This window comes from Tachypleus tridentatus, chromosome 13 (genome assembly GCF_004210375.1).
Source record: "Tachypleus tridentatus isolate NWPU-2018 chromosome 13, ASM421037v1, whole genome shotgun sequence".
Lineage (NCBI taxonomy): Eukaryota > Metazoa > Arthropoda > Merostomata > Xiphosura > Limulidae > Tachypleus > Tachypleus tridentatus.
This window is the reverse complement of record NC_134837.1, coordinates 138,106,557-138,132,485: the sequence shown is the minus strand read 5'-3', so window position 1 is coordinate 138,132,485 and position 25,929 is coordinate 138,106,557. Positions and strand designations below refer to the sequence as shown.

The following is a 25,929-nucleotide window of genomic DNA, read 5'->3' as shown; positions in this document are numbered from 1 at the left end:
CAGACATTCCAATCATTACATTTTAAAATCTGCATGCTTAGTACTAAAATTCAGTATTTGTTGAAAAATATACAGGTTTATTAATTATTTCTTTCTCAGAATGGTAGCTTTTCTTTATAAAAGTTTTTAATTTATAAATAGTTTTTGTTTGTTTACATGATGTGTTTGTATAAATTATATTTAAAATTTTCTTGCTTAGTGATATTAAAAATGGAAAAAAAATTGGCGTACCTTTTTTATTTGATTTTTATTTTGCAAACGTGCCTATGTAATATGACTACACTGAACGATAAAGTTTTTTTATAGTATAATTAAAGTATACATTCTCCATATAAAAGTAGTTTAAAAATGTAGTAATTCCTTAAGTTAAAGTGCAACAGTTACTTTCATTTGTTTCAAGATGTTCACGTGGCCAAGTTATTGATGTTTGGAGTTTGAGACGTGATACTGCTGAACACACTTTCAGCTAGTAATAATTATCTCGTTAATTGGCTCGGCATGGCCAAGTGGTTAAGGCACTTGATTCGTAATTCGGAGGTCGCGGGTTCTTCGAATCCCCGTTTTTACCAAACATGCTCGCTCTTTCAGCCGTGGGAGCGCTATAACGTGAAGGAAGAGATCTGAGAGTATGTAGTATATGATTGAGTTTAAAACCAACATTACTGACTCACCATTTTGTGAGTGGGTCACACATCAGCTGTTGGGGAAATGTTATTCCATTAGCTATCGTGAATAGGTTGACTAACATGTTGATTAACTTTCCAAAGTAAATCTCATTTATGCACTGATCTTACGTCGAAAGAAAAATTATTTTTATCGGTTTAACACACACATACACGCATATATACATATTAGAGAAAATTAATACTGTTAAGTTAAGTAAGCAAAATCAAAAGGAACGACTGCGTTAAAAAGAGCAAATCCAAACATTTGATTAATTATATTAGTTTTTTTATAACCTAAAAACAAGCCGAAACAAAAATTAAAATATAATAAAAAACGCTGAATAGTAATTATATTGCTGCAAATATTATAAAATGTAATACTAAAATATGTATCGCATGTGTTGTTTTAAATACTTTTCATTTTATTACTTGCACAAATAAAAAAACACCAAATGGTTGTGCCTTATTTTTCTTATTCGTATTTTTATTTTTGAGTTATTTTTCTTCTTTACTTTGGAGAGCATTCGCCTTCTCACAATTTTTCACATCTTCAGTAACCCATATGCTGATAAATTCTTTACAACGTCTGTATATTATGTTTATATTTTTCACTTGTGTAACAATGCGTAAACAGATACCGAAGTTATCACGAGACTTTTTAACATAAAGTTTCAATGTTACGGTACCATGAAGTATTATTTTTTATACAATGAGCAAACATTTAAGAAAGTTATTAAAACATAGTCTTATATTTACGTAGAGTCATTTAGAAATTAATATGCATTTGTTTATTTTGAATTTTACACAAAACTACACGATGGACATCTGTGCTAACTGTCCGTAGTTTAAAAATGATAGACTAGAGGGAAACGTATATACATTAAGAAGGTTGGTCTTAGTAAGGAAAAATGTAATACTAAACGGTGTTACGGTAGATTAAAGCTAATGTGTATCGTAAATATTAGAAGTGAGGAAATTTTTCATCAGTAGAGGTGCAAATGTAATTAAAACTTTCTCTTTCTTAGGATATGATGGTCCTTTAAAGTACCTTTATATTTCAATCATTTAAAATAATTTTCGTTAAAAGAAGAATGTCCTTTATCTTCACTAACCTTGGGACGAAGTGTTTTTGTGAAATTCATTGTTTATTCTCTATAACTTCAAAGATCCTGCGTAATTATAACTGGGGAATATCTAAATATTCAATCAAATGACTGCATAAAAAAAATAAATCTCCATAAGCAAAACAAATAGTATACTCACCAAAGTTATTTTTATGGAGATGATGATCACTTGATTGTACATTTTGAAAATATTTTCCACAGTGTGTACATTCATAACCCATGATTGTAAATGTATTTATATATTAATGTTTCACATGGACACACGCACATACACGTATATATATATACATACACATACAAGCTTTTTTTTTTTGTTGTGCATTAAAACAGGTTTCCGTCTATTATATAGTGGCACTTCAGTCCTGAAATTAGATCTAATATGTGCTTGCTAGGGAGTTTTAAGCTTTCAGTATTATTTAAACGTGTAATACCTCCAATTTACCGAGATTCGAAGGTTTTTCGAGAACAATTAATGACATGAAAATAAGAAAAAATCAGTAAAACTTTTTTGCTTATCTAAAATATATCAATTTCCAACTGTAAACATTCCTATCGCAATCAAATAAAACATTGAGATCGTAATGCTACAAAATCTATGCTTTTATTTATGATTTTCATGTGCTAGTTACAGTTCCACTGACATAATATTTCAACTTCATCGCATTAAAATATCATTTCACTATGTTTATGAGAATCAGGAGGAAAACTATATTCTTTAAAATCCCACTTAAAAACTGTTTTATTTCTCTAGTGATGCTCTTTGTCACTATCAGCTCTTCCTTGAAAAATCCACAAAGTGCAAAATTTCTTAATATTGAAATTGGAAAATTCTCTCTATAGTAATGAGAATATCAGGTTACATGCATCGTTTCAATAACACTTCCCAGGGTATCTATCATAGCAAACCCCAATAATATAACTCTTAATGTCAAGCTCAAACGTTTTACCTACGTACTATATTTGCTCCCTTTTTATTTCATTCTTGTCTTCCTATCATGTATTACTATTCATTGTGTGTGGTTGTCTCTTATGTTTAAAATATCTATGAATGACTCCTTGCAATGTTTTCAAACCATGCATGGTTTCACATGTATGTGTATGTTTACATATGTTCGGAAAGTCACTGTGCAGTTTTGTAATCATATTTTATTCAGTCTATTTCAAGCCAGCAACTGATAACGGTGTTTAGAAACAAAATAAGAAGGATCCAGGCCTGTATTGATGCCAACGGGGTCACTTTCAACATTGTTTATAATTGTAAACAAATTATTTACTTTACAAAGCCTAATGATAGTATAGGTATACAGATCGCTTGTGGGTCATGAATGAAACATTTTGGTAACATTCGAGTTATCTGCCAAAGCTATGCTTGGTAGTGGTGGTATGATAATTTGGGGTCAAACATATACAATGACGTTTACTTGCATGATTCATGAAATAAATTACTACCAAATAAAATTCAGATGAATCAAGACTTTAAAGCTAAAAGTATATTTAAAATATTAAAATTCATAATATAAACCAACAATAACTCGGAAAAAAGCTTGAACACCTTTATTGGTTGCAAATCTGACATATTTTCCGCGGATATAGATGCAATAACCGACTAGCAATGGATGCTATGTTCTACAGTTCGTCAAAATGATTTTCTCTAAACGCCTGACATCTTGTTGCTCCAAATTTGCATTTAGTGCATGAAAAATCAAAAGTTGCAACATTCTTTCAAACACTACATTTTCAATCACATGCTCTTCTTAAGTATCATTTTGATACTATTTAATAGCTTGGAAAACAGGTCAGTGACTGTCCTAGCTATCAATAAGTGAGTATCAACAGTAACGTGTAGGTCATACATTCTTCTTGACATTACTACATGAAGGCTCAGAGCAAGGAATGCCAGTTCCTTTCAGTTGCTAGCTCCAAAAGGTAATGCCTGATGGCTTAGAATGTAAGGGGTCATGAGTTTCTTTTAGTAAATAATCTTTCAAACACTTATATCATTCTATATTTGATGATTGAATAATCACCTTGAGATATAATCCTTATATTCTGCTGAACATTCCTACTTTAAACCTCAGAGAGCAAGAAATGCTATTTCCTTTCAAACGTCAGGATCACAATTTAATGACTTTCCTAGCTATTGTTGATTGAGCAGTAATCATGTATTATAATGCATACACGGTATTTGAATACTTCTCAATGACTTGGAAAGCAAGGGTTTGTGACATCAGTGGCCTTTCAGCTACCTTAACCACCTAACTTTGATGACTGAGTGGTAGTTACAAACTTTCATATAATCTACACACTTTACTAGACCTTCCTGCTCGATAACCCAGAAAGCAAGGAATGCTATTTACTTTCAGTAATCAAGCTTTCAACTTAATGATCATCCTAGTTGTTGTTGATGAAGCAGTAACCATATGAAGTATTATATAAATGGAATTTCAATAGCACTCAGTAACTTATAAAACAACAGTCTCTCATTTACGTGAATACACTACATTCGATAATAAATCCTATCCAGATCAAACGTGACCAACTTTGGACAGATCTGGTAATTGTTTTAATTTTGTGTGATACTTCATTTGATTTCTCTCCATTATTAGACGTGTCAAGATGATGTGTTCATCCTCCACTGATTGTTTTGTTTTCTCTTTATACTATTGGTTGAACCAGTGCATTTCAGGTTTATTTTTTATGCATAAACACAGCTCCTCGATGTATTCCGCGTGTTTTCTCGTGTCTAGTATCTTTTAAAACTAAACTATGCCTTTAGCGGATACTACAACTTCTTACCCTTGCCACACTGGAAATTCTCTACTTTCATAGTCCAATCATAACATTTTTCTGCTGTTGGGATGCTTTTTCTAGTTGTTTTTGGATGAATTAACGTATATTTGGAATTAAGCACAAAGCTACACTATGGGTTGTCTGTGCTCTGTCCACCACGAGGATCGAAACTTGGTTTCTAGCGATGTGAGTCTGAAGACATTTTTCAGCGTAAAGTGAAGGTTTATTTCTTTTATAATATATAATTTATTACTATTTGAAATAACAAAGCCAGTATTCACTGACTATAGCAGGGTTCTCACTCAGAGGGCATGAAAAATCGTGGGGTCCTCTTGGATCTTTTTCACTCTTCACCTGTGTAACCTTCTTGATACATTCAAAGCTCCATCCAACCCTGACAGAGTTAGGCTAATCTCTAAATTCTTTAGTGCAAGCTGTTTTCTGTGTTACCCAATGTGGTGGACAGGCTCAATATAGGTTCCAGTAGTTTTCTAGATGATTTAACAGTACTTACTTCTTGTTGTCTTTCGTCCTGTACCTATTGATCCAAAGGCCAATATCGTTACTCTTGCCCACTTTACATGCTAAAGTTGTAATTTAGTAAGTATCTACTGATTCTATACAGCCTCAGCCGAAATGTTTGACAGCACCAAGTGCACTCGTATTTCATCTTAATAATAATGATCTTGTTACAAAATTCACAAACATTTCAAAAGTCCAGTTTTCACCTTGAAACTGATAGTAAGATTCTTGTTCGCCGTTTGCTTGAAGAATCTTACTATCAGTTTCAAGGTGAAAACTGGACTTTTCTCAAAAGACATGCTGTCTTACTCAAGTAATACCGTGATGGTAGTGAATTCTGGTTAATATTGGTTTGCTGATAGTTCTTCTTGTAAAATAACATTATTTGGTCAATCTTCTATTCACTGTCCTTTTGGTTACCGTGGAATGAATGTGTTTATGCCATTTATGTCGTAAAGTGTTGGAAGACTTCTTTCAACTTTGATTTGTTAACCTGATCAAAACGCGGTCATGTCGGGAAGTAGTTTTATTTTTTGTGGAACCTGTAGGCTGATGACTTTTCAGGATTATGGATACAATATACTATCGGTACCTTATTGTTCTGACAATGGCCATTTGTTTTATAACATATGTAGACAGTGGAACAATTTGACGCCCATTTACTCGTGACACGTGACGAGACATGCTTACACCCAGTACAGAGAAACTCTGAACAAAGCGTTGATCTGTTTCGAAAAATATTGTACCAAAAGTACACATTTTTACAAAACTGGTGTGTATGTGTGTTTTTATAAACAAGTGCTCAAAACAACTGATAAAGTCCACAATAATAAGTCGTACATATTTGTCCAATCATAGGCAAAATTCTTTGTTATTAGTTGGGCATTCACTCATTCAATATTCCAAACACGTACACAGTAACAATATAAAATAGTACGCAAACATTTTGGCGAAAACTGTACAACACAAAAGCAGTTAAACTTCAAAGGCTAAGTATTAATTTAAGGAATTACATATTTGTATAATCTTTAAACAAAAAGAAAATTCAGTTTATCTGTTTAAACAAAATAAACAAATAAAAGCGTTATTTATTATTCATTTCAATTTTTGTTCGTGCTGTGTCTGCAAATGGCTGCTGTACAACGTATTGAACACTATAAGTGTAGCTGAGAGCTTTAATGCTAGTGAAATGTTATTAGTGGCAGACATTGAGAATATGCTCTTCTTTGAAATAGAATGTTATTTGAGAATAACTAGCAGTCAAAATCGAATATTTTTTCTCTTCTTTAATATATTTCATTAAACATCCATCTACTTTTGTACAGAACTGACTCGTCAAGGGTAAACTGGTTCACGGTGCTTGACAAAATTCCCTATTAAAATTGCCAGGTTATGAATAACCATAGTGTGAACTGATTTACATTATGTACTAAGACTTCCTTTTAATATTACAATATTGTGAAGAACTGCAGAAGCCATTGTTCTCAAAGCATGTTATAATTTTCTAATAATAACACAAAGATGCAGCAAGAGACCTAGAACCACTGATTAACGACATGGTAACAACCGAGCCTCGCTTAGCCCATATTCTTGTTAACAATATAAGGGAAGTATTGTTAATGCTGGTATTTTGTTGTTGCTTACTTTTATTTTGAAACTAATTATTTATGTAGTCCGCATAGGTAATAAATATCTTTCTTTTTGATCTTTTAACTGTTTAAAGATAAAAGTCTGCTCTTATCATGATGACTGTCTTGAGTGATAAGAACTACAGACTTAACTGATTCATAGCGTTTAATAAGCTTTCCTAATAATATTACAAGAGTGAGAAGAACTGAGGCGTGAATTGAGCCTAAATTTTTGGAAACTATAAATTTGATATTCTTTATCAGTTTCACATTTCAACTTATGCTGGTTAGACTGAGATGGAATATTTCATACGTGGTAAACTTATTCATAGTTTTCACTCCACTTTAAAAAAATTACTAACTTATTTTACACTTTTAATACCTATGTATAGCCGTTTCTTAGTCCCATCTGCATGCTTAATAATCTTATATTTACTTCTGTATAGAACCTGGCATGTCAGTTTAGGAAGTCACAGAAAACGTTCTTTTCAACTTTCTCTCTCGCTAGCAGAAACAATGCACAGAAAGAAAAAAGTATCACAAAGGTGTCTTCTTTAAATTGAAAATTGAAAATACACTGCTGAAGAACTTTATTAACATTCTTTCTCATTTAATTTACAATGTTACAAACTTGAATATTGGTAAACTAGTAAATAAATATTCAAATACAGAATCAAAAAATGTACAATTATTAATTTAAAAGTAATCACATTCTTTCATTACATCACTTATATCTATTAGCTGAAAACTTAATAATAGAAGAAAAATAAAAAAGCGTATATTTTCTTACAGAAAGAAAAGAAGAATGTTTTGCTTTTAACACGATTTATGTTGGCAGGTTACGTCTGGTTAGACAGACTAGCGTCATATGCCACGCCCACAGCTCAGTGTAGAGAATTTTCCTTATATTAACGAGATTCAGTGGAATAGTTGTGGTGGTGTGTTTTGTATTATAGTTATTTTGTACTTTAGGTATACAACTGCTGTGTTTTGTATTGTAGTCATTTTGTACTTTAGGTATACAACTGTTGTGTTTCGTATTATAGTCATTTTGTACTTTAGGTATACAACTGCTGTGTTTTGTATTATAATTATTTTGTACTTTAGGTATACAACTGCTGTGTTTTGTATTATAATTATTTTGTACTTTATTCCAATAGACTCATAATATATCTAAAGTAGGATTTATTGGTGTATGTTTGTATTGAAAGATAACTTTAGTATATCTACTTAAATGGTTAATAATTATTTTTAGGTAACATGAGGCTTGTACTTCATTTTACACTACTGTTATGGGTATGGCGACCCTTACGATCGGAATTTGTGGTAAGTATTATTTGTGTGTTCTTCTCCAGTTCGATAACTATCCAATTGAATCTTCACTTAAACATGCGGATATTATTTTATTATTATCACTAACTATCCAACTAATTTACACAGCGGGAAATTGTATAACTAACGCCAAATGGTTTACACATGGGGGAGGTGGGGTAATTAGACTAACGCTGCTGTATTGCTTAAACTATTCTTCTTGTGTAAATTATGCTAGGTATGTCTTTCAGTTTGTTTTTTATTTCTAAAACTGTATTTTGTAGTTTTTAAATACTCAATATTACATTTAAGTAACAAACAACTATACTTGTTTTTTGTTTTTATTTTGGTTTGTTTTCCTAGCTTCCAAACTACCAGCAGACTCGTTCTTTTCGTGATACTCTTAATTCTGTAGTCCTGGATATGACGCGTCAGTACTTTGCTCCAGAAGACAATTATGTAAACGACGTTTTTTATGATATGGACCACCCAGAATTAAGGAAAGCTGATCCTTTTCTTCATGGCCACATTCCTAATACTGGCTACAATAACAGAGAAGGTAGTGTAATGTTTAGTGTAATAAGAATAACGCTTTTATATTTTTTAACTGATTTAAGTAATAGCAATACATCGGTCTCTAATCCTTAAGGCTTATCCATAAATATTACAAGTAATAAACATCTTTGAGAATTCCTCACTACTTGCAATAAGTACCTACATTCTCGAATCAATACTTCTCAAAGGAGGGTGGGCGGAATATTCCATCACGCTCTAACCTGACAAATTGTTTGTTTTTGTTTCTCATTCTGACACAAATTTTTACTTCATGAGTTAATGCATTACATTTATAGTTGTACGACACATCAACTATTAAATATTGCTATTTAATTAAAACTTAATCTGTAGTATGCAATCGTTTTACGATATTCGTAGCGTAAACAACATTATGTAACACACATTTTGTTATTTCTCAATTGTTTTAGTTGCAAAAGTACAAAAAATGGCCATTATTCCCTTCAAACTTTGCTTTTGTGACCTGGATAATGAAATTTACAAATTAACCTATTTTCTATGTAAAAACGGGCAAATTTGCACATTTTCATTCACACAAGGTCTGAATAAAACATATGAATCAGAATTTACATGTATTTATACTAAAGTTATACAAAATGTTTAGAAGTGAATAGTTTTTCGAGATTTGCGACTATAATGTAAATTATTTTTACTTATCAGCCCCCAAATATAGTCTCTAATCATGTTTTCGTTATACGCTCCTTGGTAGCGGCTTTCAAAGTCCAGTATGTCTTGGTGGAAGCGCTTGCCTTCCTCCTCTGAGTATGCTCCCATGTTCTCCTTGAATATATCAAGATAAGCGTCAAGGACATGGACTTTCGGGGACATCTTCCAGCCCATTTTGCCATAGTTCTTAATCAGAGCCTCAACCAGTTCCACATAATTTTCGGCCTTGTGATTGCACAAGAAGCCCGAATCACTGTGACAAAGGTGCCTCAAGCTTTTTCTCCTTCCTGTTGGCTTTCTTGGGGAATTCTGTGCACTCCAAGATCTTTATTTGTGGTCCAACGAAGATACCAGCTTTGACCTTTGCCTCAGACCGCTTAGAGAAGAAGTCTCGAAGGTACTTGAAGGCTGCAGAATCCTTATCAAAAGTGTGACAAATTGTTTCACAAGACCCAATTTTACGTTAAATGGTGGAAACAACACCCTCTGGAGGTTTGCTAGTGGCTCACACTTGATATTGTGCCTCCCTACAGAGAACTCGGTTCGTTGTGGCCACTGCTTCCTGTTGTATGCGCTGCAGTGTCCCTACTGTCCCAAAGGCAAAGATAACAGGGAAATTTGGTAAAGTCTTCTTGGAAACTCATCAGGAATGCCACCATTTTGTAGTCTCCGATAACCTCCCAGCCATACAAATCATACTTAAAGGCTTCTAGCAAGGTCTTGACGCTGTTGTATTTCTTTTTGAGGTGCACCGGATGAACCAGGGGAAGGATACTTATTTTCGTTATGGAGCAGCACAGCTTTAAGGTTCTTGAATGAGCTATTGGTGAAGAGGCGCCACTCGTTCGGGTTAATGCAATTCCAATTGCCTCGCACAGACCGGATGCATTGTGGCAGAAGCAGAGCCTATCTTGACGAGTGAAGAAGCTTAATGTCGGTGACGTTTCCTCTGACTTGCAACTTGCACACTTTCATCTAGCAAATCCCACTCCTTTAGCCAAGATGTCAAAAGCTCGACATTCGACTTTGTTATACCAAGATCTCAGATTTAAGTCATTGAGGTTTCTTTGGTTGGGATAGTATGGGTTTCTCTCACCAGCTGAACCTCTGAAGTTGTAATTTGGATTTTTCAACGTCTACCTTCTCTTCTACAACATTCTAGGAAGTTCGAAAAAATTCTCTATCAACTATTTGGCACTGAATCTACCTGGAATGTTCTGGAAAATGTATAATTTGAATATTTCATTACCAAGGTCACAAAAGCAAAGTTTGGAGAGAAAAATAGGTCTTTTCCATTTACTTTAGGCATAAGCAATTGGGAAATAACACTTTCTGCACAGCAACAAGAAAAAGTAAAAAAAAAAAAATGATACTGAAATTGAAACTGGTGTACAAATATAGGTAACTTATCTTTCACCAACATAACTTTTGTTAAATATAAATTGCTCCTTGCCATCTAGAAATGCAACTCGTTAAAATGTTTCTATTATGAATTTGTAATTTAAGTTCTGAAATGGATAATTTCCAATAACAAGCTAACCATGTTTTAACTTTGCTCTCCTCTGGAGAACCGATCTTAACTCGCAGAATCAAGACTTTTAAGAAGTTGAGGGCGAAGAAAAAGTTTGTGTAAAAGCGGTAGTAATATCAAATGAGGGAGGATATTTAATATGCTCTTATATCGGGAAGATTATAATTACTAACTATCGTACTTATTCAGATTATTCATCGGTAAAGTTTCAACCTCGTTTTCTTTGCAGATATAATCATAGAAAACATCTATGAAGAAAACTTGACAACAGACGCTTCGCCAAGACTATGGCGATACGTTCGTTTTAACAACTCTGATTTCATATTATCTGTAGGAAATGACAAAGTTTTTCTATGGGAAATTGATTATATAGCAGATAGGATGAGTCTGAACACATCGACAGCTATACTGTCGCACACAACTAAAAACTGTAAGTGATGTATGAACTTGTCAACAATTAAAATAACGTGCATGTATGAGAAACTACTAATCAACTTGGATTCTCATAGTAAAGACAGAATTGTTATAAGTAAACGTTTAATTTAGCCTTCATTCTGGTGTTCTCGATGTGCACAACTATACCCCTACTATAAACCTGCTCTCCTACTGTGCTATTTCCTCGCTTGCTACTAAGTACATATCGCAAGAGTATAAGCAATATGTTCTGACTTGTTATTATTACTAATTTTTTCAATCTTAGCTGTTGCTTACGAAGATTTTTTTTTTTTAATTCTAGCCATTATCCTGGATTCTATTGTTTTTGTTAAAACCTATGAACATCTGCAAATATTAACCGTAGGAATTTTGGAGGCTTCTGAATATGTCGCCCATTTAACTGTATACAAGATGGTGAACGGATACTCGAACCAGGTACTTTGTCTTTTTTTCCCCAAGACAAAACAACCTTTCTTACTTCAAACACGAAATTTTTTTATTAGGATACGTTAATCATACATTCTGTTTCAATTACTTTTACTTTCACTTGACTTTGAACACTTAAGCGCTATACTTTTTAAATACGTGCGAAGCTATTTTTCTTTCTCAGAATGTACGAAATATATGAAGTCGAGCAATTTAAGACTTTCGTTGACTATCGAATAAACGGCTTGTGACACAGTCAACATTCGAGAATACTGAGAAAATCCTGGTGTTAATCTAAATATACTTTGAGTTGCAGGCACATATGTGATTATAACGTATCCTCTAAAATTCTTTAAAGTGCCTGTGGTTCCAGACTTCTAAGAAATCATGTAACTTGTTTAAAATTGGGAACGTCTAGCCCAAGAAGACCTTATTCAAGTGTCTGAATATGATTTTTATTTGCTTTTAAGTGCTTTTACTTAAAACAAACTCCCTGTTCTCGATTACATTGCTATAACTTACTGACTTCTAACATTTGTTAACTCTTATCCTTTCTTTCCAATGTATCGAACGCTAAACCAGAGTTTTCTGGTTACATTTCTATGTACTTCTCAGAAAGCGTTACTTTTGTATTTAGGTCCTGTCGTTGAAATTGGGCGATACTCCGTTCAAACTAGGGCACGTGTCGTCACAGTTCGATAGTGCTATTATCCTGATATATAACTCTTCATCTTCTTTCAAAATACAATATCTTGAAAAAGGTAAAATTAAGATTTCGCACAGCATTGTTATTTCTCTTCCTTATAATTAAACGAAGTTTGCTACTAATTTCTAGATCTTCAAACTGTCATTTTTTAGATAATTGACATAAATGAGTCATTGTCAAAGTAACAGTAATATGAGGTTATAATAACAATAAAAAAAAAGGAAAAAAAAAGCTGATCTACTAACATGAATAAACTGGCTGTGAAAATTGTTTTTTAAATTTTGTAATGTATCTTAAGTCGTTACTTCAACTATTGTATGTAAAATTGCGCTTTTCATTTTAAAGGTATTGGATGCTGGAAGAACGTAATTAAAATATGGTTGCATAATCCCATCGACTTGGAAACTTTTCTATTACATGGATTGGGTTACGTTGCCGTAGCCAATTCATCTACGTGTTTTATGTTCAAATTAGATTGGTTTCTACGATCCCATACGCTGTTAGAATCGTAAGTAGCTAAACTTTATTTCTGACTCTTGCCTTAAATTAAATTACGTATTTAAGAAACTACTTTTTCTCCCTCTTTTTTTTTTTTTTTTTTTTGTATGAAATGGACTGGAAAGATAACTTTTAATTTCTATTCCGTCAGAAGCAGTTCTTTTCAACATGAATAACCTCGTGACTAGTTAAAATACACTTTTTTTTTTTTTTTTTCAAGGTTTCATGCAGAAGATATTCGTGATCTCCACAGTTTTCGTGTTGGCTTCGAACATTTCTTTATTATTATCTCGTCCCAAGAACAACATTTACTTGTGTGGCGACGTGGAGAATTCCGCACAAGGCAGTTTCTAAAGTTTCTAAACGTCGTGCAGATTTATACAATTCCAGTATCGTCGTGCCGAGATGATGCCATTGCTGTATTATTCCAAGATACAATACCCAACCAAGTATCTTTATTAGTGTTTCAGAGTCGAGAGAATCGGCTGATTATGGTGTCTCCACAGAGTAAGTAATCTGTTTCTTAATATAAAATTAGATTTTAGGATATTTGAACCTGAAAGAAATTGCTAGATTTATAATTTAGTTTTAATTACTTTAAATCATTGTCGTCGTTAGTAGCCCTATTTTTCAAATTGTCTTTTCGTAGTATTCCAGAGCTTTCGTGAAGATATTCAGCTATCGACTGGCAGTATCACTTCCTTCATGTACAAGAAGACTGTTTACCTCCTAGCTATAAATAAGAGAAAGGGTCCACAGCTTTTTTCTCTTCACACCAGTCTAAAGCCTCTTCCTGACCCAATGATTTCGAGACTAATGGAGCTGGAGAACTTTATAAATCATGTTGAAGTAACGTTGTGTACAATGATTAATTTCCCCTTACCTTTCTTAAGTTTTCGTTTACAGTAATTTAAATTTTTAAAATTTCTCCAATTCTAATGTTTACGAAAAATATAATTGGATACTATGTTTTACATACATTCTTTGTAATTACTGAAGAATCTTCCTTTTCCTAATCGATCAGAATGTTTATCAAAATACTTCAAATATTCTCACCCTCAACAATAAGTCATTCAGAACTTTACGATGCCATAACTTTTCTTTTTATACTAATATCTATATAATAGTTGACTTTAAATTCTTGCTGTCTCGTAAATACCGTAGCAGAAAGTTTTTAAATTTCTTGTACTTTGTCATTACCCAAATTTAAAACATTTGATATAGGTCAACTTTATTGGAGAGAGACAGTTTAAAGTTGAGAATCTGCTTTTATAAACAGCGTCAACAACTAGTAGCAGTTAAAACAAATTTGAATTCTGGTATAAACTGTTTTATCCCTTTTTTTTTAAATTGTCTTCTGTATAGCCAATAACAAACACTGAATACCACAATTGGAAACTCATTGTACTTTATCTGTTTTAAATACAACTTTCCAGTGTATTCAAACACCATTGAAAAACTAACTCTACAAAGTAAACTTCGAGATTTTTAATACCAATCCCCTAAAAACAATGCAAATAATACATCATTCTTACTGTAACAGTACGGGTAAGAATTAATATGTAGAAATGCATAACTATTCATTCTCAAATGAGTAATGTATCTCTTTTCGTTAACATTTTGCTATAGTGTTATCTAATTCTTTGAGATAATTTAAATTACATCTTTATCTTGTGCAATATTTCTTTTTACGAATTTTTGTTATATCCATTCGTACACTTAATTTATTATTCTCCAAGGACGTAACATAACTTTAAGCTACGTAACTTGACACTTTAACGTATCCATTGTTCCAATGTATCGTAGATCTTTAAAGTCCAGGTGATTCTAATTAATTTCATTTCAGATTCGATTTCAGGAGTACGAAAGAAATTGGCAGCGTTTATTACACGTCTTCGAGTATGCTACAGTGAACTCTGAAAATGTTTTAATCTTTAAACACCAAATATTTTATAAAATGAACGTACTGAATAAAATCGTTGGCGCTCTTAAGTTAATAGAAAACTTCCATTTGGACGAATCGCGATTGACTTTTGATTTGAAGTGGACTATTGATTTGGTAGCTCGAAACTTGAATGATGTTGAGCAAAATCTGGAAGCTGTTAGTTTGGCTGTAAAAGGTAACACTTACAATATCTCCCAAGAATTCTATTTCGGAATGAAACGACCAATATCCTAAATCTTCAATATATAACGAATTAGAAATGTAATAACCGAGTTAATTATTGAAATACTTAACTATATGAGAACATTAAAAAACTTTCTAACATTTGTCCATATTAAGAGAAATTATTTGTTTCAGATGTCGCCCTCTTAGATGAAACTACTCTAATGACTGGAACAAATGCTGCCCTTTCTGTGCAGACTCCAACGTTAGGAGCGGTTGTTGTAGATGTGGTGACTATAGCCCAAACTGACATGATTATTTTACAAAAATCCATCTATCGGTAAATATATTATGATTTCGTTGAATGTATTCTAAATATAAATTTATATAGTAAATCTACACTGGAAAATTCTTCTTTCGAAGGAAAAAATTCAGCTTATTCAAATATACCAAAGCGTACTTCAAATTCCTTTTTCAGATCTGATAAACCAGAAATAATAAAGGGTGAGAGAAGCTTTGTAAGCCCTATAACAGTCCGACGGTCTGTTGAAGTACGATGCTGTGTAAACAATTTCGATTTGGATCGAGATATTCTGTCTACAGACAAAGATCAAGCCTCGACAGGTACATCGCTTCTTCATTAGAAGCAAATTCGCTTCCCCCCTCCAACCAAATATTTTTTCTAGATTTTTTGCTCTTATATTAAACACCTTTTCCATAACAATTGGATTACTTTTTCATAAATTTAATTTCTGATTGAAACGAATAGCTCTGATCTAATAATACTTGTTTTTTTTGTTCTTTTACACCCAACGAAATGTTAATTACTATAACTTTCTCTTTATAGCGTACTACTACATGATGATGCCTCTGATTATACAAAATGAGCTACATATTGCTGGGAGAGTAAACAATGTGTATCTGTTGGAAGATTTGGTTACATTGCACAACAAACATCAAATAAAGGCACATGTAATAATGAAGGATGAGATGTACATCTACGGAGATCTAACTGCAAAAATAATAGATAGAACGGATGTTAAAGAGATGAAACGGTTTTCTCTCACAGCAAATGCATATCAGATAATGTTCAGTAAAAAATTCGTTCAGGACGTACTAGTACAAAATGTTACAATAAGTGGCGTATTTAATGACGTTGATTTAAATATGTTGGGAACCAACATTGTAAGAATAGACATGCCAACCATTTTTTCCGGAAAGAAGACTTTCAAGGAAATTTTCTCGGTTGGTGAGAAACTTTTTGTGGGAGGAATGGTCGACGCATTAAAGCTACCCACCGACCTATTTACTTCAAATAGCTCGCAAAACATAATAATCTCTAAAACATTCCAGGGTCCTCTGTCGATTAATAATATTTATGTTAATGGGTTTGTTGATAAGTTAAATACTTCAGATGCAGTAACCCTAACTAAGGAAGACTTTTTGTTTGATAAGATATTTGCTCAGGGAATTGAAGTAGAGAAGGACATAATCGTGGGAAGATTTGTTGATACTGTTAATATCTCTATCCTTCCTCCTTTAATGAAAAAGGAGGACAATTTATTTGGAAACGCAATTTTCCTAGCCGCTGTAATTGTGGAGAAAAACTTGGATGTTGAAAAGAAAATCAACGAACTGGACGTGGAAAGAACCCATAGTGATGCCATATTCAAAACTGAGATGGTGGAAATTTACTCATTTAAAATATTTGATGCTTTGATGGTTCAATCTATTAGAGTTAACCCTACTAGTGGGTTCGATATAGAATATTTCATGCTTGCCAGTGGGAATCGGAAGATAAGAGGTGAGCAAGGAACTTTTGCATCGAACTTCAGTGTTCTTTCTTTCTTTAACTACGCTTACATTAAGATTAGTTTCTTACTTCTTGAATACCCCTTTCTAAATTGCGTAAAATGATTTTAAATTTTGCATCTTTTGGTTATTTGTATAACAACTTATCGCACTTTTTTACTACAGGCACAAAATTTTTTGACGAAACAATATTCTTGGACCTCAGAAGTGGTAAGTTTGAATGTCTTTACTTTGTCTTTACGTTAAAACTATTTGTATAATCCTATCTCTCAATATTTTAGCGAGAACATTAAGAAGTTTAATTTAACTTGGTCGTACCAATTTTTCGTTACACAATTAACTTCTGTTTACATAACCCAAGATTATTCTATCTTTCAAATTAAGAATTGCAATTTAATTTTTAAATATTAATTGCTGACTTTGCAGAGATAAATATCGTAGACGAAGTTGAATTAAACCTTCTTGAAGCAGAACGTGTCTCTCGGAGTTTTCAAAATATGATACAAGGTCGTCTGTACTTTAAAAATCTCTTAGTCAAAAATGTCATATCTGAAACGATAGATGACATTAATATACAGAACGCTGTTCTAGTTTCTCTTCCTCAAGTAATTACCAAAAAGACTTTCAAAGCGAATCCAGTAGTTAATCGGCGGAATGAGCCACATCTCTCGGTTCAACAGGTGAGAGTAATGGGTGACGTTAAAGTGGAAACAACAGTTGATGCTGTTGATATAACGGAGCTCTTACGAAAGAGAATAACTACTTCTTCCATTCAGGATATTTTGGTCAAAACTATACTTGGCGATAACAATGCTGTTTTAATAGAAGCCGAGAGAGTAAACAACTTTGATCTTCTGAAACTTTCGAAAAACATTATGTCTCTCGGTAAAATCCAAACTATATTTGAAAAGAACTTTGAAGGTAAGTTCGTTTTTGTGTTTTTACTCTAAAAATATTTTGATAAATTAAAAGTGGGTGAGTAGATAAAAGTAAAGGGTGACAATATTTAGTGGTACACATGCCTTCATGGTTGGCTTAAGCACTATTCTCAATATGTGGATCATGAGTTCAACTTCTGAGATTGGATTTAACCACAAGGACGTCATATGCGAGAATAATCTACTATAACAGCTTAAGCACCTTTTGTTGAAATTGTTTATCAGTAGCTGCCTTCCCTCTAGTCTGCTATTTCGTAACTAAATGTAGCTAACGGAAATTTGTTTAACATTCTATACACAAACTCATAGGTAACGTAGGCCATAAAAAAATAAATAAATAAATAAATTAAAACGCCTAATTTTGATTTGAATTATTGCTGCAGCTTTACAACTATAGGCTTACTATATTCATCATAAGCTTCCATATGAAACTACCTGTAGACATACCAGTCTACACTTAAACGATTAAGTATCCATAACGGTGTTTTTAGTTTTCAAGGATGCCAGTTGTTGAGTACATAATTATGTCTATAATATTAAATGCATCTATAACTAAATTGTGTGGAGAGGGGGCAGGAGTGAGGTATTTCTCTCCTCTCGCATTTTAAATAAGATTTACATTTTCTTACAGGTGAAATTTCCATCTGGGGAAATATTAAAACGAGTGGAGTTTCCAGTGTTAAACTGGATTTGGTTAATTCTAACGCTATTCAGTTGAATGGAGATCAAACTTTATCTAATCATTATACTTTCTTGGACTTCTTGCCAGTAGTGGAACGTCTAAATGTCAGAAAACTTATTAATAATATCGACCTTACTGATCTTGTACAAGACTCTGTTATGGTGGAAGGTAACCACATCCTAACAGAACCAGTGCGTTTCCAAAATGTATTCCATACGGAAGGAAGTATTAACGCTATATTTGTGAATGGTGTTCACCTTTCTCATAAACTACTTACTCAAACTTCCCCTCAAGTAATTACAGGTGAGCTATATTTTCAATAATCTTTCTTAAAAGCTACCTTCTTTCCGTAAACAACGGAATGTAATATTGGATTAGCTTGTGCCTTTAAATTTGGTAGGTTTTCGTAGAATAATATCAATGGCGAACGCTAGTTGAACTTTTCTTTTTAATAGTTCATTTATTTGTCGAAATTACTTTATATTTGCCAACTAACATCGTACATGCAAATTTCTGCAAGGCTTCTTGCTTAGATTTAACAACATTTTCTGCATGCTGTAGAAAGGTATGAAAATTAATTCGCTTAAAGGAAATTTACCCCCCCCCTCCTCTTCTACATAAATACTACTGCCCATACTTTGTCCTCTTAAATAGGTTATTCTGCGAGGAAAACTAAACTTTAATTATCATTCCAGGTGTCTTTGTATTCGAACGTGGACTGGGATTATCCTCAAACCTCCTGACATCGAGACTACTCAATGGAATAGATGTTTCTTATTTGAACGTTATAACAATGAAAGAGGACCAAAATGACATGGTGCTTGGGAGCTTAGTATTCCGAAACGAAGTGGAAATAAAAAATAACCCACTAGTTTTGGGTCTAGTGAACGGGATAAAATTGTCTTGGCTCAAAACTGAAGCGGTTTCAGTTAATGAAAGTGACCATATAACAAACTCAAAATCTATTGCCAACGAAACTTTTGTGAAAGCTAACTTAATAACGAATTTGCTAAACGACATGGATCTTGAACAGTTTATAGTAGATGTGATCAGGGTAATCGGAGAACAGGTTAGCTGACAACAAATGGTTTCTTAATTTTTTGAATTTCGAACTATATTCCATATAAGTTATTTTTTTTAAATGCTCTTTTCCTTTTAGGAAATACCAACTTTAAAAATCTTCACGGAAGAAGTGGTGGTTCTCCATTACTTGCAGGTTCTAGGTCCTGCTAGTGTTTATACTGTAAATGAAATTGATCTTACCCGACTTGCCAGAAATGCGGTTTATATTGACAAGTCTCGGAAAATCGAAGGTAAATTTTTAAATAGTTTGCCGGCAAATATTTAGTATAGACTTGCTTAGGTCGACAATTCCAAACTAAATGTATGTACATGTATATAGGAGTTTCATTACGGCTTTGGGTTTATTTCTAGATGTGAAAGTTTTCAGAAACTTTGTGGAAGTTAACTGCAGTATCACGGTCCACGGACATATCAACAACATAGATTTATCTATAGGGGCGATTACAGTGAACGGAACAGGTCGGTTTACAAACTTTTGGTACAATATCATCTTTACAGATTAATTAAATCTTGTAAATTGTGTTTATCTAACTATACTATACGCAACTTTCATCTAAGCCAGGGATCAAACCTTAAATTTTGGAAAATCGGACTGATGTGTACCAATTGTAATATACGTTATAGTAGCTAATCAAACTATTTTAAGCTACTTTTGTTTTACATTCTGTTTATCTTACTGTTGTAAAAAAATTCTTAGGTGGTGATGTCCAACGTATTTACGGTGAAAAACTCTTTACCAACGTGTTCTTTAAAGAGCACGTAACTGTTGCTGAAACAGTGAACAACCGCGTTCTGGAAAAGTATATGAATGATACTCTGCTGAAAACTGGAAACCAAACTGCGAGTGGTCATAAAATGATAATGGTAAGTCTTGACAAATTTAATAACAGATGAGTAAACGCTTCAGAATCGGTAAGGTTAACTATTTGTGTATGCTCTTACTTTATTGCCATTTGAGATTTCATTAACATCTTTTTGTAAACGGTGTTTCTATTCTGTATATTTCAGGGTAAAATTCTATGCGAGAAAGACTTGCATCTATTGAGTGTAAACAACATGAATTTAAGAGAATCTGTAAATCTGTATACTAACCAGGTCATATCTGGACAACTGAAATTCTTGAGTGGTGTTAAATATCAAAACCTTTACGTACAGGGTAAGTTAAAACACTACTGTAAGTATAGGAACTCGGTATTTTATTTTTATTACTTGTAAATTGAACCTTCTTTAAATGTGGTCATTTATGTTAACGGTGCTTCCTTTTGCACGAGGAATTTCAATACTCTTACTATGTACCTTAATCTCGAACTTGCAATTTACCATTCCCCATAGCAGGTTTCTCTTGTTTCACATATAATGCTACCAAATCAAACTTCCGGTTAAACTTTTATTCTAACCACTGTTAGAACAGTATTTACTTTAAACTGGGAACCTGAAGAATGAGCGTTCATTGTCTAATACAATTTTAAGTCCTTCTATTCTACTTTAAGGTCTAATAAACGAGGTCAGCGTCCTATTAATGGTAAAGGAAGTTGTCTACCTGGAGACTACCCAATACATTTCCGCAGAATTCTTCTTTGCTGACTTGTTAGTTAAAGGAGGTTTGATTATTGGAAAAACAATTGACCACGTTGACCTGGACAAGTTGGATAAAGCAGTTGTTCATTTCGACATCAGTTTTAAGGCGAAAACTCGCTATATCTTGGACGACATTCGTCGCCAGCAGCTTATTGGAGACTACTTATGGGATGTACTAGAAGGTATGTCTAACTTGTTAAAAACAGTGACAATTAACTTGCCATTTATTTAACTAAAACGTAAGTAGTTGATTTTTTTTAAATGCCAAGTTTAGTGACTTAAAGGAGAACTTCTAAATCTTAAATATGTAGAAACTGAAATGGTCCTTCAAGAGAACATTTGATATCTCCATATAGAGTCGCTGTATCATCTGGATAAATTCGTGTTCTACACTTCACTTAACATCACGGGAGACTTTGTGGATGTTCTTCCCCAGACAACGGATTTCAGTATTGTTACTGGACCAAATAATGGCTATTACGGCAAGGCTTACAACTTTGTAATGGAACATCCTAAGTTATTGTATCTTGACACGATATCCACATCTGCTACTATACGTAGAATTTCTCTTCACATTCTACAGCGCGTCTTTATGATCTATGTAGCTGCTCCCCAATCGACAATCGGTATGTATAATTTTTTTTAAAATCTTGATTTATAATTGCGAACATTTTTCGGAGAAATAAAGGTGAGCTAAAACATGGAGAACCAAATATCTATTTATGAAGCAAATTCTTCATCTTGTTCTGTTTCAATTCTATTTCAGACACTGTAATCAAAGAAATAGAACATCCAGTGGCTTCACTGGGGCAAGGTATATTGGATATTGCCGTTGTAAACGGAGACTCATCTTATTCCAACATAATCGTCCTAGATGTGGAAGGCACTTGCAAGATTTACGTGTTCGGAAGTATTCATGGTTCCAATGACTTACTAATGCAAGTGGCATCTTTTCATGCTGGAAAAGGTAATTTGTAGAGTAACAGTTTTGATGTAGGCTAAATTTTTATCTTGCAATGCAAGATAATGTAATGCAAGCAAAACGCTACCTAAACCTAGTCACTACTAATAATCTAATGGCAAGTTAGAACTACTTCATGTGAACTCTTCCAAATTTTTTGTTAAGTGATAGTTCCTCCTACGTAATTCATCCCTTGGATAAACTGTGAAACGCGCTTAAAGTTATGCGGTAACTTTATATCGCAAACAAGCCTGGATTTCAATCTCTTTTTATTTTTCTCAATTCCAGAATCGACAGGGATGACAGCATTCAGGTTAAACCAGGAGGAGGTTCACATAGCAGTTGCGAGGAAATTTCCTTCACCGTATACCCAAGGATCTTCTCTCTTGTTCAAATTCAACAAAGATATTGAACTGGTGCAAGAGATAGCAGCGCCAGCTAGTGACGATGTCGTATATTTCAAACACTGCTCGAAGCACTACCTGGCTTTTACCAATGCTATTCCTGTTCACGAAGCACTCGAACCAAATTCTGTTCAGGTGTGTGATCTGGTTCTCTATCTTTATTTGTACCACTTTTATTTTTGGAGTGGCTTGCAAGTACGTTCTTATGTTGGGTGTAATTTAGAAGTAATTAACTACCTACTATCTATTGAATTCAAAGGTTGCTGTAACTATAATGTCCTCTATTTAGGTGTATCGCAGCTGCGGCTGTCTTGAAACTCCATTCCGGCTCCATCAGAAAATCTACTTTGACAATCCCATGTCTCTAGAAGTATTTCAGCTGGGTAGGCTGCACGAGGTTTACATGATTATTTCAAATTCGACTGTGGCTGAATTCTACCACCTTCAAGGTCAGGTGCTGCTTACTGCAGCATAAAGTAGCTTACCTTTATATAGATATGAAGTATTGTTTTAGTTTTTAAATAGTTAAAGCTACACTTTTAGTAAAAGTTTACCTACTTGTTTAAAACCGTAAATGAAACCATCTAAACAATTAAGATTTTAAATGGTTATGGCTTCATCTGCTCTGGGTCAGTTTGGTGGTCCGCCAGATTTTCTAAACGGTGAATGACTTTTTTCAAATTTAGAATAAAACAATTACCTATCTAGTTTTGTCATTTCTGATACTTAAATGGCTAAATTTGCACATCGCTAATTTAGTCTTTGTACTAGAACTATCCTGGTTAAAATTGGTTGGTTGATTACGCAAATAGTGGTATTTGGAATACAGGTTCTTCGGTACTGTAATATATTATTGAAGTTTATGTTCAAACTGGTAAGAAATTTCTTGCATGTCCTTAAATTGGCTTATGAATGAACCCTTCTTTTGCAGGGGAAAGGGGTTTTGTGAGCAATACTACTTTGGTGAGTGACGATATAAGGGATGTGAAACCCTTTGTTGCCCATGGTGAACTATATGTGGCAGTGGTTCAAGGAAAAATTGCCAAAACTTCAACGGTTCTTAAAGCTGAGATGAAGGGTATGTTGGTCCTAAATGTATAGTAAGCTAATGGAGTCGTTTAAATTTCGTATCTTTCTCTATAATGAACCATCCATGGGTTGTAACTTTTTTCTCTAAACTTTAATTTATGGTAAACCGGAGGAGGATAACCGAATATGGCGTCTTTAATGACTACTCTTCTTGTTACGTCGTATCTTTTATACGGTAATTTAAAGTGTCGGGGAAAATTTAGGGTATAATGTGAATCGAATGTTTGTTCTTAATCACCATTAAAACATTCACTCTAGATTTTATTACTTGGACTACTTTTGCAGGTTCGACAGTACCATCACAACGCATGCTACTCTGGCCATAAGGAATGAAGTTCTAAGGCTAAAGTTTTCGTTACTTTTTTAGATTTAATCTTATTTGACAAATTTTCTAGTTTAAAGTTTTTTGTTGTTTATATTTTTTTATGTTTAAGAATTTAAAAAGTTATTCGTTTATGGTTTGTATACAATCGTTAACTTAACTACAACTTTTTAATTTTTATGCAAATTAAATATGCTTTGATAACTCTTTCATTTTTACAAGTGCAGTTAAGTTTCTTGCTGGCAACAACCAACTTTCACATTATTACAATCTAACAAAGCCAGAACCTTCGTGTTTTAAAACCCAAAAAACAACTTTGCACTAAAATGAAGTTTTCCTACTTGAATAATCTTCAATACAGCTTGGGCTCCATGAAAGTTTAAACAATAAACCTACTTGTAGATTTTTCTAAGATTTGAAGAAGTTTTCAATCTGTTAATTACGTGTATAATTGTGTACACAGGCCGTGAGCTTAATTTTAAGGCAGTTTTGAAAAGTTAACTTTTTCTTCTGTTCGGCATGCTTTAATTTACTTGATTTTGAATGACAAATTTAGAAGAAATTAGTTAAATTACTTTCCGAATTTCAACAGCTTCTACAGCCATTTGTGGGTACAAATGAATACTTCAATGAAAATTCTTTGCTACGGGTAACAAAGGGGAGACTGTGTGTTTGTTTTATTTCTAAAAGCTTTGAATATTTTTGTTTTTAAATTTCCTTGAAGTCCAATTCATTTTAAACAACCATGTTTTATAATCCATTGATTAGACAACTCGACCATGAAACTTATTTCAATTCTCTCGTATATACAAGTCTAACTGACCAATTCTACTCTTGTTAAGCAAGATAAACACTTCAGAAAACTTTTATTATAAATTACTATTTTTTCATTTATGGTTTTATCGTAGCAAAGATTTTTAACGGATTTATGCAAAATTAGTCCTCGCATCTGAAAATACAAATTGAAAATGCATTTAAATAAATAAGCTTGTACTATTAAACCATAAAATGTTATTACACTAATTAATACCAAAAGTAATCTTTAAATTCCAAGAGTGATATATTGTTTTAATTGTTGCTTTATTTTTTGAAACTTGTAGAACTTCTCTCTACTTCCAACCCAAAGTTATAGCACTGGATAAAAATTATTTCGTTGTAAAACAATATCAATAGAACTTTTGTTTGTCCATAAAATAAGCAGCAACTGGGTTTATTTTTATTTTTGAATGTATGTAGAGCTCGCACGTGTTCATTTTCTTTCCTTATCTAGAGAGAGAATTAAGCTTGCAGTTATAACGGCGAGATCCACAGAAGTAGGAAGCAATATAGTAGTCATGTAACTGACCAGAAACCTCTTGGTGGATAAGGCGTGCGTTTTATTGCAGAAACTTATTGTCTGGTGATGTTAAATGTTCTTTCATTAGACAGTAAAAAAGTTTAACGATAAATCTACACTTGCACTGAAGAATGCTGGAAAATTGAAAAATGTTAAATGATTGTTTTTATACAGTCTAGAGCATCCTGTTTATTAATAGCTACAATTAGATTTCAATTGTTTCAATCCCTCGTGAAGACCGGTGCGTTGTGTTCCAATAATACTGCAGCAAAGGCAAAGAAACAACTCAAGAACACAGGTCAAGAGAAAAAGGGAACATTTGTTTTTCACCAGATATTGCTCATATGAATTTTAATTACCATCTTCCTACACAATACTAAGGTCAACTAGCAACAAAGTAATTCGGAATGTATATGCAGTACTTCAGTCGTACAATAATTAGACCTCTCCGTGTTAACAACTAAACTGCTCTGTATTAGTACTTTTATTTTCCGTATGTCTTAATAATGCATTCTAATCGCACACTGACCACTTTGTTTGACTTCTACTTGTTTATCACCTGCACGTTTCTAGACCGGTTTCCAACATGTGTTTTGAAATAATTGCCTCCATTTAGCAGGTTAAAACTAACTTTTCTACAATAAACAGTTTAACTTTAGGTTTTTAATATAAATCTCAAATTTGTACGAACCATATCGCTCCAGCTCCAATACTTTTTTACCTTTTTTTGGGAGCATTATAA

General features: G+C 33.2%; 1 protein-coding gene across 1 annotated transcript; it reads left to right on the top strand.

Annotated features, from left to right (window-relative positions):
* The first annotated feature begins 7,627 nt into the window (after nt 1-7,627).
* On the top strand, nt 7,628-24,061 carry LOC143238578 (uncharacterized). The gene is made up of 28 exons (XM_076478936.1): nt 7,628-7,667; nt 7,985-8,055; nt 8,404-8,599; nt 11,040-11,240; nt 11,547-11,680; nt 12,309-12,432; nt 12,723-12,885; nt 13,096-13,382; nt 13,525-13,724; nt 14,722-14,995; nt 15,178-15,322; nt 15,461-15,606; nt 15,830-16,786; nt 16,960-17,004; nt 17,221-17,715; nt 18,364-18,717; nt 19,110-19,483; nt 19,574-19,727; nt 19,849-19,956; nt 20,195-20,361; nt 20,506-20,653; nt 20,988-21,257; nt 21,432-21,701; nt 21,842-22,042; nt 22,325-22,575; nt 22,730-22,889; nt 23,372-23,518; nt 23,815-24,061. Exons 2-28 carry the CDS (start codon nt 7,990-7,992, stop codon nt 23,853-23,855), a joined length of 6,078 nt encoding a protein of 2,025 aa, XP_076335051.1. The 5' UTR covers nt 7,628-7,667; nt 7,985-7,989; the 3' UTR covers nt 23,856-24,061.
* The last annotated feature ends 1,868 nt before the right edge of the window (nt 24,062-25,929 follow it).